Source organism: Elaeis guineensis, chromosome 2 (genome assembly GCF_000442705.2).
Source record: "Elaeis guineensis isolate ETL-2024a chromosome 2, EG11, whole genome shotgun sequence".
NCBI classification, from domain to species: domain Eukaryota; kingdom Viridiplantae; phylum Streptophyta; class Magnoliopsida; order Arecales; family Arecaceae; genus Elaeis; species Elaeis guineensis.
In genome coordinates, this window is record NC_025994.2 from 114,703,281 (window position 1) to 114,718,285 (window position 15,005).

The 15,005-nt window shown below is 33.8% G+C and overlaps 1 protein-coding gene across 1 annotated transcript; it reads right to left on the minus strand.

Moving 5' to 3' along the window:
* Positions 1-261: 261 nt before the first annotated feature.
* Positions 262-8,615, minus strand: LOC105035723 (syntaxin-71). Its single transcript, XM_010911392.4, has 9 exons — positions 8,272-8,615; positions 8,040-8,165; positions 6,319-6,484; positions 4,474-4,559; positions 3,378-3,446; positions 3,259-3,303; positions 3,111-3,173; positions 2,921-2,997; positions 262-602 (listed from the first exon to the last, which is right to left on the minus strand). Exons 1-9 carry the CDS (start codon positions 8,425-8,427, stop codon positions 587-589), a joined length of 804 nt encoding a protein of 267 aa, XP_010909694.1. The 5' UTR covers positions 8,428-8,615; the 3' UTR covers positions 262-586.
* Positions 8,616-15,005: the final 6,390 nt, after the last annotated feature.

The window sequence follows — 15,005 nt, forward strand, 5'->3', positions numbered from 1 at the left end:
TCAACCTTGGACTTGGATAAGCCAGCTGATATCTAACCAATCGTTCGTTGGATAATGGCTCTTCAAAAAAAATTTTCTTTCAAAATAAGAAAAAAACAAGGAAAAAAAGGGAAATAGAAGGCCAACTGAAAATCTAACTGATGCATCATAGATCAGCTTAAATTTTGACCCAAAATACTGCTTCGGGTCTTGAGCTATCATGAACCCAAATATCCAACTTCTTTTCATGCAGCAATCGTCAACGTGAGTTGTAACTACACCTTGAGCATCACCAATTATCTTAGTAAATGATGCATAAGAATACAGCAGGTCATTGAGTTACAAACATCCATTTGTCTGTAGGCTGTATACAGAGCAAAAGACACCAAAAATTTAAACTATCAAGACACAAGCCACGACTTGCCTGTAATATCCGGAAAATTAAAACATGCCTCAGGATTTTGGTTTGAAAACAAATATACATTAAAAATCAGAAAATAAGAATGGGGAAACATGAATGTGTACATATTAGCACATCTTGGACCATTCGAACACATTCTCGTGGTCAGCTGCAAGACCAAGCAATGGTACCAGATATCAAAGTATCTCAATTTTTCAATACACTGCAACAAAAAAAGAAATAACAATAAACAAATCCAATAAGGATAGAGGACAAAATCTTGAAACCAAAAACTGCTGAAGATACTTTCAGGTGCGAAATAGCAGCAAGTGCATGCAGAACATTTTCTTTAAAATAATCATAATAGGTTTTTTGGTAATAATCATCATGCTGAGTTCAATTCAACCAAATGCAAAAAAAGAGCACCAACTTTATGGAATAAATATTAGTGCAGATCTCAAGAAAGACGGCACTCCATACTTTGTGTTTTACCATATCAGTAACTATCCAAGTAGAACTTCTTCAAAGACTTCATTGGAATAATCTACACAAATGTGTCCTACAAAGAATTCCTGCATTGACTGGAAGATTGGAATATCATCTCTAATTCTGCAGCCAACAAAGGAATCACCATCTCTCACTGTACTAGATCATGAAAATCAATGACCTAACATATATGTGCATCGACTTGTATATTGAGAAATGTTATTGCCAAGCAACGGAAATGAATTCTTACATTTTCTTAATTCTTTAATCAAAGGAAAAAATAATTTCTTTGAAACATGATCTCGATTGGAAGCGCATTGCCTAAAACTCATAACAACAACTAGTATAAACCACATTATTATCTATATTACTTGAAGATTGTACATAAATGGCACAGGCAATGTCCTGGAAAAAAAAAAAATTAGAATAGTTGGGCTGGCTCTAACCCCAAGGAGGATTGTCAGACCCATATGATGGCTTGATGGACAAAGCACCAACAGTAGTATGACTTTACATTGACGTACAAGATGTACTAGCATGCTTCAATAAGAAAGGGTTGAAGCCCTTCATCCAAGCTTTTCGTCCTTATTTAATTAGATATGAATTCATCTGCGTATATTCTACTTTGAGGCAGTCATGCGTAATATGAAAATCTGAAACTTAACCAAGTAATATAATATTTCATGCACTATTTGAAATAACATGGCATGAGAATTATCCAAAAATAGATTAACCCACTTCCCTCCCACCTAACCTTGACCAAAACATAAAACAACTTAAAGTTCCAAAATGCACCTGCAAGAATTGTATATTTGGTGAAGGGGTGTTACACATGATACAATCCCACAAATGGAACAGTGGATGCATCGATAATTTCCTAGGGTCCATAGACGGCTAATTTATCTCATTTACTTGCATGTAATAATAAATGCAATTTGAGAATATTAGAAGGACAATCATTGGATCTGAATAGAGGTGGGAACATAAGAAAAACCCAGGGCTTCTAAAGTATGTTTTCAGAAGGCTCATGTAAGAGGATGTCTATACATATGTCAAGATAATGTTGTTCATACAAAATAAATCCCCAGGGATGATACATAGGAAATGTGAAATATAAACCAATGGATCTGTATAAACATGATTATTTACTATAAATAGTGAAAAGCCTGCGTATGATTTTAATGCTGAAATATCAAATGATTACCAGCAAAAGGTTAATAGGACATGTTTTAGTGGCCTTTTGACTTTTAATTAATAGAAGCACATGGCTTCTCTTCCATTTCACAAGACTAAAATATATCAATGAGGAAAAAAAAAAAAAATCAAACCACTACGTGATTATTATAGGGCCTATGGATGTTTGAATGTCAGATGGTTATCATGCCTTAGAGTTTTTAAAGAATGTCTGTATATAGCAGGACTAGCATTGCTAGATAATATTCAACTTTACTCCACCAACTGAATACTAAATATAATTGCAAAACATCAGAAATTTTTAAGAAATAAAAGGAAAATATTGTGGCGGATATATGCTTCAACTAATGGTTCCACTGCACATACAAACTCATAGGTTCTTTCTATAAGCTATATACTTTGTCAATTGAGTTACCACACCGACTTGGATGTGATCTGCAATCCGTCTCCTGAGTAATATTTTACTATTATTTGTAAGAAGCAAGTAACTGTAATATGTACATGCAATGCAACCACATGCATATATATTCATGTCATCATTCCTATTCAGGAAATCCAACACCTGGTGCCAACCCTGTATGCAGAAACCATAGAGGTGCCGAGCAGAACATGTCATATGAAAAATTCCACAATGCCAACAATGAAAACATCAAGATAGAGAGAGGAATAGAAAGTTATACATGATTAAAAAATTAATCACTGTCTCAAGCATCAACACTCAACGTGGTTTCTACCAATATATATAAATAAACCAATGTGACATTTACAAGCATTTCTTTTGGGATTATACCGAAGGAAAAACCGAAACAACTATTTTTAGATAAGTACAATTATTGAAAATCGAGCGCAAAAGAAACTTACTTGTATAGATAAGCAGCAATTCCCAGAATAATACAAAGCAGGATGATATCAATGCAAAAATTGCGACTGGATCTCAGCTGAAACAAATTCAAAAGCAAACTCACTAAAGCTAAACCAGAAGTACTTTGAATCTAATCAGCTTGCATGTTGACAAGGCATAGATGCCATTTAGAAATAGAATAAAGGGTACCTGGTTAACAGTTTCCTTCAGTCTCACATTAGTATTTTTAAGGTCTGCAGTAGCCTTATCCACCTGTAAGACACATACTCATCAATGCATAACAAAGCTAAGTTTTGTCCTAAAAGTATATGACTTTAATAAAGGCAGAACATCCAACCTTTGTGTCAATCTCATCAATCAAAGGGACTTGCCTGTCCAGTTCCTGCATTGATAAAGTAAGGAGGTAATTCCGTAATCTCTCACAATATCTAGCATGTATAACAAGCAACAGCCAACCTCATTCATATCATGGGCCATGTTTTTCAGTGTATCCAAACCTTCAGATATAACATCCAAGCCTTGGTCCTGCAACAACATTAGCAACCCCGTTAGCAAGGAGATTTCTTAGTAAAATGTTATTCTAAAAACCATATGCTTACTAGACAAAGATGTGCTCCTAGAATCATCATGCTGCAAAATATAACCAGTCCAAACCCAATCAGTGACACACCCAAAAGTTTATTTAGAATGTTGAGTTGCCAATGAAAGTTAGGTTAGAGAATGAACAGTGATGCTTGTGTCCCAAGGATCAACAAAGTGAGACAATGTCAATCATAATTCAATCACCAGGCATGTAGCTTGTAAAAAGGTAAGCAACTCAGAGAAAAAATGATCAGAGCAGCAAAAAAGGTAACATAAACGAAAAACCAAGATGAGAGTGAAAAGGTCACACAAGACGACTATGGCATGTCAAGAATGATCATGCCCACATGAAACATGAAAGACCAAACATAAAGGATTCATAGTGAAACAGACCGAATTTGAGAATTCTAACATGGCAGAACTATGAAAAGTTGAATATAGAAAAGGAAATGATATTTATCCAAGGGAAAAAACGGGACCATTGTTCACACACTTGAGTCAATGAACAGAATTAAACACTCTTCAATGCAAGAAAAAGAAGTCTGAAGCTTGGGCAGAATTGGATGACATGGACTGGGCGTGTTGTATGCATGCCAAATGTATTTGGAAGCAAAATTCAATGATGTGAAATTTCGTTGCATGCATACACAGAGTCAACTCAAAGAAGTAGAAGGGTAGACCAAGGATAAGATCCACATGTCAGGATGGGAAAAAATGTGAGGATTCGATTAAATTCTAAGAAAGACATGGACCAGTAAGATGAAAGAAAATATATAAAAGGCAATAATGCAATCTAAAATTAGGATATCCATCCAAATATGAGCTAAAACTGCTTTTCTAAAGAGACCTTGTTAAAAAGCATTCTAATAGATAAGCTTTTGCAAAGCATATGGAATGTTTGATTTAACATGTTGTAGTTGTAAAACCAGAAGTCAATAATGAAATAAGGTATAATTACAAAAATACTTGCCTGTTTCTTTTTGCGCATCTCATACTCTTGCCTGAATTGGTTTGATTCTTCAGTTTGCTGAAAGTATTCACTGTCAAATCTTCCATCTACATTAATTTCAAAAAAAAAGAAAGAAAGAAAGAAAGAAAGAAAAGAAGAAAAGGTTAGGAACCATCATTTGCTCTCATATTCAACTCAATTGCCTGAATTAGGACACATATGAGCAGACGCTGATGTGAGAGCAGGAAAAGGCACGGCAGACTTTAGAATGTGGCATAAACTAATAACATTTGTAATATAAAATAATGAACATCAACTTATTTGGTTTACAGAATACAAGAATTAAACGATAAACAAACTTGTAAAATGAAATATTATGGTCGAAATAACTAATTATAACAGATGCTGGCAGCAATGAAATAATATTGACTTGAAAAAAGAGGGGGTGGCAGGAATGGAGCAGGAGCTGGATTTTGCAAGCATGGCAAAGCATGTTGGGGTTATATTATAAAGTGCATGTGACACAGATGCTAGAAAATTCTAGGTAGTTAAGTATGAGAGCATTTGAGAGCCACAACCATTATCAAGAGTGAAAGAGTGAAATCTTACAGCTAAGGTAATCCAATTTGTTATCTATAAACCAGCTAACAGCAGTAATATGAATAATTCTTCCATCCTAACAGACTTCCTATTCTAAGAGATGAGTACAAATAGCAGTGTTGATGTCAGTAACCCTAGATATAGAATTCCTTACTGGCCTCTACATGTTCATGATAGTATGTCTAACAACTATGGCCATCTACCGTAACAGCTTTATTTCCATAATAAACCAGATTCTTTAATTATTGCAAATATTTGACACAAATTTTTTATTCAACCACAAGCCTTAGACATGATATTCGTTCAGTTTTTTGCCCTTAGCCATCTTCATACAAAACAAGGGCTCTCGTTTGTATTTCTGGTTGCTCATAGATATTCCATTTGCCACATCGTTATCTAACAATGAATCAAAATTTCATTTTGAAAAATGGACACATTAACTCCTAATTAACACAAATCGACTTTAAATAAAAAAAAATGGTTAACCAGCCTTCATCAGTACATGGCTACATGCTACAAATACCACTGGTCAAAAAATTAGCTGCAGTATCATATTTCATCTTAGCCCTGACCCCACTTTATGTAGTGCTACTTCCAAAGTACTCAAAACAAATGGTTTTATTATTGTTTTCAAATGAATTTTGTTACAGTTGTCAGAAGTAACTGCATAACCATTTCAAAGTAATATTATCTTATTTGATTTCAGTGTCAGTGACTGAAAATGAGATTGTCATCAATTGTGTGCGCATGCCAATATAAGTTTAGAAGGGAAACTTAGGAATCTATCTGGTCATTTTGGAAATTCTATACACATACCATCTAGAGGCAAGAATTCAGGTCCCAGTGGAACGTCTCGTGGGACACTGGGACAGGATACCATCCCATGTGTTAGGATAGGGCCATCCCGCTAGCATCCCAACATCCTAAACAGGATGTCTTGGGGCATCTTTTATCCCACGTATCCGGACGGGATGGGACGGTGGCGATACTATGAAAAAATCGGAACAGTCCTATCCCACGGGATTTAAAACCTTGTCTAGAGGATCGAATAGCGTCCGCTAACAAGACATCTAGCAACCTTGGCAAACTTACAAAAATAACACTCAGAGAAGCCAAATAGATGTGCACAAGATTCTAGATACAAAACATAATAAACATTCACATAGTGTAATTTGGTTGCATAATCTCTATAATTGTTACTTTTATCTAGAAGTTTGCAAATAATATCGAAATAAGTAGGCCTTTAGCAAGCCAAAAACTGATAACCTGAAGTTGAGTCAAATTTAATTTCTTGGCGAGAAGCTGAAGCAGTCCAGCCTCCAGTTTGTTTGTTGCCAGTTGTGCTCCCATCTGGAATTGACTGGATCCTCTCTGGTAGTGCAAGAACCAAATCATTCCGTGTTGCAAGTTCTTCTTTTGAAAGACCTTTGACCTGTAATAGACTTAAATCAAATAAATATACAACAAAATAAATGTTGTAAGATGCATCCGCTGTTTTACCAAACATAATTTTAAGCAAAGCACAACTTATTAAAAAGTCAAAAGCAAATTACATTAGATGAATATGTAACAGTCATGGAACTTGTAAATTCTGAGACAGTTCAATGACCGATTCTATAGCTTCCTAATATTGAGATTCACTATCAATATGTAAGAGTACTGGATTTAAATTCTAGTTAGATATACAAATTAGTAACTAGGCATCAATCATGCATGCAATGGAGGAATAAGACTTCTAAGATCCAAAAACCAATTGAGACAATATGTGCAGTAAATAACTTGAGTATTAATAGTTTGACAGATAAGACAAAATGTTAACATTATCCCCTTATGTTTGAAAATAGATATGGTGGAACTAAGAAAGAAATACAGATTCTTTATGGCTCAATTTTGAATTTAGTTTTCAAACTAACTAATCAGAAAGGGTGGTTCCCCAATTTCAAATGTGCATAAAACAAAGAGATAACAAGAAATTAAGCTTCATCGAGAGAGTCAGGCTTCACATACAAATCATGTACATATGAGAATGTATAAAAGAAATACTCTATCACACCTAGGACAACAAGTATCATCACCATTATAAATTGAACTTTTACTTGGGCATCCATACATAAACGTTAATCTTGTAATCATTTCATAAAATTTCATGAAGAGTCAATGGTGCGACAGGTTTACAGCACTCCATAAGGCAACATCCATGTCCAGGACAGCAAAAGTTGTTCCCAGATCAATCTTTTGGCAATCAAAATCACAACTGTCATAATGAAGGCCAGCTAGAAGGTTCTTGAAAAGAGCACCTTCAACAAGATTTAAATAAAAGAGCACCTACCCAACAAGGATCAAATTACAATACCTATCAAGATAAAAACACCAATTTCAAATGGTTCCAACTTGCATTCAATACCACTATCGACTGACTTGGTAGTTGATACCCAAAACCCACAGCTATATTGTAATTCCTTGTAATATCTCTTTCAGAAAACCTATGGAATCATCAAGCGTCCAAACCCACTTGCCCCAAACAACAAAACCCAAATATTTGATACTTTTTCAATTCTCATTCTGAACCCTAACCCCCTCCTACTACGCAATACAAATCAAAAACCTGCCCACTTCAATTAGTAAGTAGGTCTTCAATTCTTGAAACCATCCTGCAAGTTCATTACTTCAGTTATTTCCATCAATCCAGAAGAACATGTACATAGAGATAATAAATTACCATATTCATGAAAATGGATAGAAAGTAATCAAAATTTATTTCCAAATTTACACAAATACGAAATGAAACGATTCACGGAACACTCAAAGTAGCTGCATTGCTTCTCTCTTTTTTTTTTTTTTGTGTGTGTGTCTGTGTGTGTTGGACCGAAAGCTGCATTGTTTCTCAACATACCAAAATCTACAATTCGAAAGGCAGAAACTAAAACAAAAACCCTAATTTTCCGGAAATATTAAATTAAAAGGAACAGAATGACAAAGAAGCCGACCTTCTTGAGTGCCAACCTCTGCAATTTGGGCACCTCCTCCGTCAACCGGGCCTTGGTGCGCCGGATCTCGGCATTCATCGCCACTGCCGCCGCCCTGTTTTTCTCCCGCGCCACCATCTCCGATTTCTACACAATAGCTTCACCACTCAGTCCATCGTGAATCGAGATAGGATGCGCATCTAAGCGAAGATCAGGGGAAAGAAACCGTAGAAGGGAGAATGAGAAGGAGGACCTGGAGGGCGGCGTCGATGTCGGACTCGACGGCGGCGAAGAGGCGGGCGAAAGCGTCATCGCCGGAGACGTTCTCCGCGCGCTGCTTCTCGATGTCGTATTTGTCGTATTTCTTGCAGATCGCGTCGACGCGCGTCAATATATCGATCACGCTCATCTTCCCCTCCCTTCCCTCCCCTCCTCCACCTCCTTAGGGTTTGGGGTTCCGAATTTCGGATCTCGCCTCGCCTCCGAATATTTCGTTTCCTCTCGAGATTAATTCGTGAGGAAGAGGAAGAAGAGTGACAAAGGGAAGGGAAGGAAGAGGGACAGCGAGTTTCCACCTTCCCTCGCTTCATTTCTTGAATTGGAGCCAAGAGGTAAAACGATTGTTGTCGTACCTTTGTGTTATAAAGCCCAAACACGTTACCAAATTGTTCTCCAGACCATATGGAATGGACATACTGGATGGTTTAGGGAACGATGTGGGGTCATGGCGTGGAAACCAATCACTACTCGAAACGTGGCAACCGGCGATGGCTTTTTCTTTTTGCCCCATACGTACAGTTGGGCTGTGACGCGGTTTCCTTTGAATGGACGGAAAAGCCGTTGAGCCGGAGAAGGGCGAGGAAATCGGCATACTTGAGCGGTTGGCGTCGTGAAACCGGCACACGATGGCCTTTGGAATCGAGCCAAATAAGGTTGGGTACCTTCAGATAGTTTTGTGTTTTAATCTGCAGCGTCTTTTCCTATATATATATATATATATATGATACAAATATGGCTTAAGCCAAAGTTAGAAGAGTAACACATACTTATAATGTATACACATCTTTCCGCGAGGGATACTGAAGGTCCAAGAGGGCCTAAGTAACCTTTGATCCTATGATACAAAACCTACGCTCAAGTCCACCAACGGCTACTCAATCAGCTACTGTATTACTTGTCCTCCTTATGTGCGCAGCTGAAAATGCAAATAAGGTGTGTCGCCATCCAAAGATATCCTGCAACAGTGGGTTAGAAAGAGATTTATGATTGTGATGCGAGGTCAACAGTAAGATGATAGCAATTGAGTCACCTTCAACCTATAATTGTAAAGCATGGTAATGTAAAACTACACGTTTAATTCCATTTCATACTGCTATCAATTTAGCATAAGGAATATAACATGGTGATGGTGGGAGGTCAGCGATTGAATCAACCGTAAATGTTTTGGGTGCTGATTATGTTCGCATATTAAATATCTGAATCCATTGACACCTGACTAGCATCTTCACAATCCACCAACTCCCTAATGATGGGTGCAAACTCTGGCTATAATACCAATTCTCATGTCATGGCTCCAAATAAACTTTGAGGATGCAAATAATCAGCTTTCTGCAACAAGACTAAATAGCAGGGCCGGCCCTGAGGCAAGTCAAATTGGACGACTGCCCCAGGCCCTTGAATTCTCTAGGCCCCTGAATTTTTTTTTTTGGTAAACCAAACGTCGTTCTCCTAACGGTTTCCAACGATTTTTCAGCTCTCATCGCCCTGCACTAGAGATATTCAAAGGATCAAAGATCTGTTTAAAAATTTATTTAAAAGTCTTGATCTTCTATTAGTTTTTCATCACAAAATCATCATAAAAATTTTCTTGATTTCTCCTTGTTCTGTTGTTCACCAATAGTTCTTCCTTGCTTTAGACACCAAAAATCAAATCAAAATCCATCAAAAAGCCAAGTAAATCTCTTCAATCCTCCTTCTTCAATCTGCTATGGATTTTGAGCTTGAGTTTTTGTCAATTTATTGTCAAAAAAATTTTTGAAATCTTAGTTGAGCAAGTTCTCCTTTTTTTTTTTTTTTGATCTTTCCGGCATCGTTGGGCCGCCATCGGTCATCGGAGCCTATAGTTGTCATCGTCCGATCGTCGGGTACCGCCCTTTCGATTGTGGACGATGTTGGCCAGAGAGGAGGATCTCCCTTGCAGCCTTGCCTCAGGAATAAGGGGACAAAGAGTCCCCTGTTTCGTTGAAGAAAAGAGAAGAGTCCTCTCTCCTCTGTTTTACCGTGGAAGAAGAAGAAGGAAAAAAAAAGTTTTATTGTGAAAGAAGAAGAAGGAAAAAAGAAAAGAAAAAAAAAGAAAAGATAGTCCATACAATTAAAAAAAAATAGTCTACATAATATAATTGCATATTTGCATGGATTTGTTTGTTGTGACATAACAGGGGAAGCATAGTATTTTTTTTTAATGGATGTGCTGTATGTTTTGTTATAGCATGCTGATCTTCTCAGCTTTTCATTTTGCTATGGTTCAAATCTTTTATAATTATTTATATAATTATTTTTAAAATAATTGATTAATTATCATATTTTATTTTTTAGATTTAAATTTTTATTACAATTATAGTAGCTTTTGCTCAAATTTTGTTCTATCAAAAAATTCTTCAAGCAAGTTCTATTATTCTATCAAAAGGCTTTAAATCAAGTTCTATTGTTTCAAACTTTAAATTTATTGATTACTAATTTTAGCTAATATTTATTATTTTATTTATAAAAATGATGCTTAAAAAATATCCTTCGGGTCATGAAAAGCTTAAGAAAAAAAGAAAACAAGAATAATTGACTCCATCATTAAAAGGAGGTCTTGATAAATTTATTATAAGTAAAAAAAATGATGTAGTTGAGAATTCAAATAATATTGCTAGTGAATTTATCAATGAAAATACAAATGTTACTTGTGAATTAGATAATAATAATAATATTATTAATAATGATAATAATACTAATGATAATACTAATAGCATGGATGATATCATTAGTGGTGATAAAAATTTAATGAATGAAAAATCAAATGAATCAAATACTTTTGACATTTATGATCTTAGAATATGGGATAGCCTTGATACAAGTTTTAGAGATTTACTAATTAAAAATAGTTTCAAAAAAGATATTAATATAAAGTTTCCTCTTGATCAATATAATAGATATTTTTTTTAACATATTACAATAGAATTTTACTAAATAGAGAGTAATATGATCGAAAATAGTCGGTGTATTCAAAAATGTTAGACAAATTATTTTGTTTTTGTTGTAAGCTATTTAAATCAAATGATAATAATAGTAGAAGTCAATTAGCAAGTGATGGCTTTAGATATTAGAAACACCTTAGTGAAAAACTTAAAGCTTATAAAACTAGTAATAATCACATTCATAATATGACCACTTGAATTGATTTGTATAATAAATTTAAAAAAAAATTAAATAATTGATAAACATATTCAAGAGCAAATTAATAAAGAGAAGGAACATTGAAAAAAAGTACTATTAAGAATAGTAGCTGTCATTAAATTTTTTTATCAAATTTTTCTAGCTTTTCGTGAAACAAATGAAAAGATTTATCAAAATAATAATAGTAATTTTTTACGATTAATTGAAATAATTATTATTTTTGATTCAATTATGTAAGAACATCTTAGACGTATTCAAAATAATAAAATTTAATATCATTATCTTAGTCATAAAATTCAAGATGAGTTAGTAATTACATTAGCATCTAATATAAAAAATTTAATAATTAAAATAATTAAAGAAGTAAAATATTATTCAATTATATTTGATTGTACTCCAGATGCAAGTCATCAAGAGCAAATATCTTTGATCATACGATATGTGAATATTTCAAAAAGACCAATAATAGTAGAAGAATACTTTTTAGAATTTTTAAAAGTGGATAATACATCAAGTTTAGACCTTTTTAATGAATTATAATTTATTGTAGAAATTCTTGATTTAAACATTGATGATATAAGAGGACAAAGATACGACAATGGATCTAATATGAAAGGAAAAAATCAAAGAGTATAAAAAAATTATTAGAAATAAATCTTAGAGTATTTTATACACCATGTACTTGTCATAGTCTTAATTTAATATTTTGTGATGTGGCTTCATCTTGTAGTAAAGCTAAAACTTTTTTGATGTGATACAATATATGTATAATGCATTTAGTGGTTTTATAAAGAGATGAAAAATTTTACTTGATAATATATCTAATTTAACATTAAAGCTATTGTGTTAACATGTTGGAAAAGTCACGTTGAGAGTGTCAAAGCAATAAGATTTCAAACTCCACAAATAAAAAAAGCTTTATATCAATTAGCTAAAATTTGTAAGGATCCAAAAACAAAGAGTGAAACTGAATCTTTAGCAACACACGAGTTTGAAAATTTTAAATTTTTATTAAAAATGATTATTTGGTATGATATACTATTTACTGTTAATTTAGTTAGCAAAAATTTATAATCTAAGGATATACATATAAATGTTGCCATTGATCAGTTCAAAGGATTAATTTCATTTTTTGAAAGATATAGAAAAACTGACTTTACTTCTGCCATGATTTCAGCTAAAAAAATTACAAATGAGATGGAAATTGATTGTATATTTTATATAAAACATCAAGTAAAAAAAAAAGATAATTTGATGAAAATATTAATGTAGATATTGAATAATTATTTAAAAAATTATTTAAAATTAAATATTTTTTATATTTAATAGATCAAGCTATCTTTTCATTGAAATATAGGTTTGAACAATCTTAATTATATGAAAATAATTTTAAATTTTTATTTGATTTCAAAATGTTAATTTCATTGGATGAAGAAAGTTTGAAAAAATCTTGTCTTAATCTTCAAAATATTTTAACAAATGGTAATTATTATGATCTTGATGGGATTGATTTATTTTTAGAATTAAAAGTTGTAAAAGTAATTATGCTAAAAGAAAAAAATACTGCTATTGATATATTTAATTATATTAATAAAATAAATTATTATCCAAATGCATCAATTGTATATAGAATATTATTGACCATATCTGTCACTATTGCCTCTATTGAAAGAAGTTTTTCAAAATTAAAATTATTAAAATTATATTTACAATCAACGATGTTATAAGAAAGATTAAATGGTTTAGCTATGCTATCTATTAAGGAAGAATTATTATCAAATATTGGTTATAAAAAAATTATAAAAAAATTTATATTATAAAATATATGTAGATTAATTTTTTAATAATAATTAATATTTAAAATATATTAATTTTTAATAAAAAAATCTCATTTTTTTATTTGGCCTTGGGCCTAAAAAATGTCAGGACCGCCTGCTAAATAGTTCACTTGGTTCTCAAGTCTCAAGTCTAACATTTAGACTTGGACGAGACCCATCATTTGGTGGGTTTGAATAGGTCCGTGTTTCCTTCGTGCTCGAAGGAAAAACGAACTAAATATTAGGAGATTCATGTCCATTTAGATTAAAAGCACTTTTGGAACAATATAATCTCTTCAAGGAGCAAAAAAAAAAAAAGAAATTCCTGGATCTTGCTCTCGAGTACAAAGCAATTTTGGAACAATATAATCCAGGTTGGACTTGGATTGGATCTAAGTCTATCATTCCCACTTGCATCCCTCGGAGGCCTGGATGATACGCCAAACGGGCGTTAGTCGTGGCACCCTGAATGGGCCAAAGTTATGCATATTAGGCCTATACTTCAAGCATATTGGTCATTGGCCTTTTTTTTTTTTTTTTTTTTTTCTTTTGGCACAAGGGGAGGGCAACGTCAAAGCAAACTTATTAGAGAAGACCAACCACAGAGGTCGAAGGAAGGAAATTAGTCCAAGAAGACAGCATCAACACGACATCCTATATTCAGCCAACAAGAGTTTTTTAACTTATCCAATATGGGATTATTATTCCTCAACAGCAGCAGAGAATGAATAAAAAAGAGAAGAGATGGCATCCCCCTTCGTTTCATAGACGAGTAGAAATAACCAGTTGGGAAATGAACCATTAACAAGGGTCAAGAAACTTCAGTTCATGCCCAACTCATAATCGATTCAGTAAATTTATCATGAAAGCCATGGTGATGCAAAAGCTCCAGAGAGATAGGGCCATCTGTTTCTATCATAAACTATATGCATATCTACTTCAATGACCACACCATGCATCACCTTTTTCTAAGCCTCGTCCTTTACTCATTTGAGAAGAAGACCATTCATTCCATTTACTATAATTTTTGCCACCACAGGTCATTTTCTCCTCTCGAATTGCAATTAAGTCTTCATGTGTGAATGACTAAAAAAGCTGCACGCGCATGGATTATATTTCTTAGTCGTTGCACATGTTGCGTAAGCATACATGTCCATGACCATGTATTTATAAATCCAACCATGCTTTGGTAAATTTCGTATGTTTAACCGTACACGCATTGTACGGCATAATTTTTTTACTGCCAAATTTGCTTCTCAGTACGACCTTCTGGATGTTTGAAATGGGCACCTTAGACTTTTGGATCGTGCCAGACTTGCTTGGCACCCTTTTGGCTATTTAAAAAGACTTAGGTATGGAGAACAGATACAAAGTTGCGTGAGAATACATAAAAATGATGCTTTAATATTTTGCATGACAATAACCATGTATTTATAAATCCATCCATGCTTTGGTTATTATGTTCGAGGAAAATCGAATCCCACTTCCACGTGGGAAAAGTACTTACGATATAATGGAGAAGTTTTGTGAACAGAACCCACCAATCTTGCTTTTCTGTCTGAAATCTACTCTAGTTTAGAAACCTTAGGGAGAAACAGTGAGTATTTCATACAAGTTACTCGTCCTTTTCAGTTCCTATTACATATTCACTACTCCCCAGTTAGTGAGGTAGGAAAAATATCTTATATACAGTGCAGTCTTAGCAAAAATAAAATGGGTAAAGAAAAGA

Bases quoted from the DNA above. Each gene is read 5' to 3' on its own strand.
- LOC105035723 (XM_010911392.4), bottom strand. From the start codon at position 8,427: ATGAGCGTGATCGATATATTGACGCGCGTCGACGCGATCTGCAAGAAA. The intron at 3,174-3,258 runs GTTGGATGTTCT...TGTGTCTTACAG, and splicing joins TTGATGAGATTGACACAAAG to GTGGATAAGGCTACTGCAGA. The intron at 2,998-3,110 runs GTACCCTTTATT...AATTTGTTTCAG, and splicing joins TGAAGGAAACTGTTAACCAG to CTGAGATCCAGTCGCAATTT.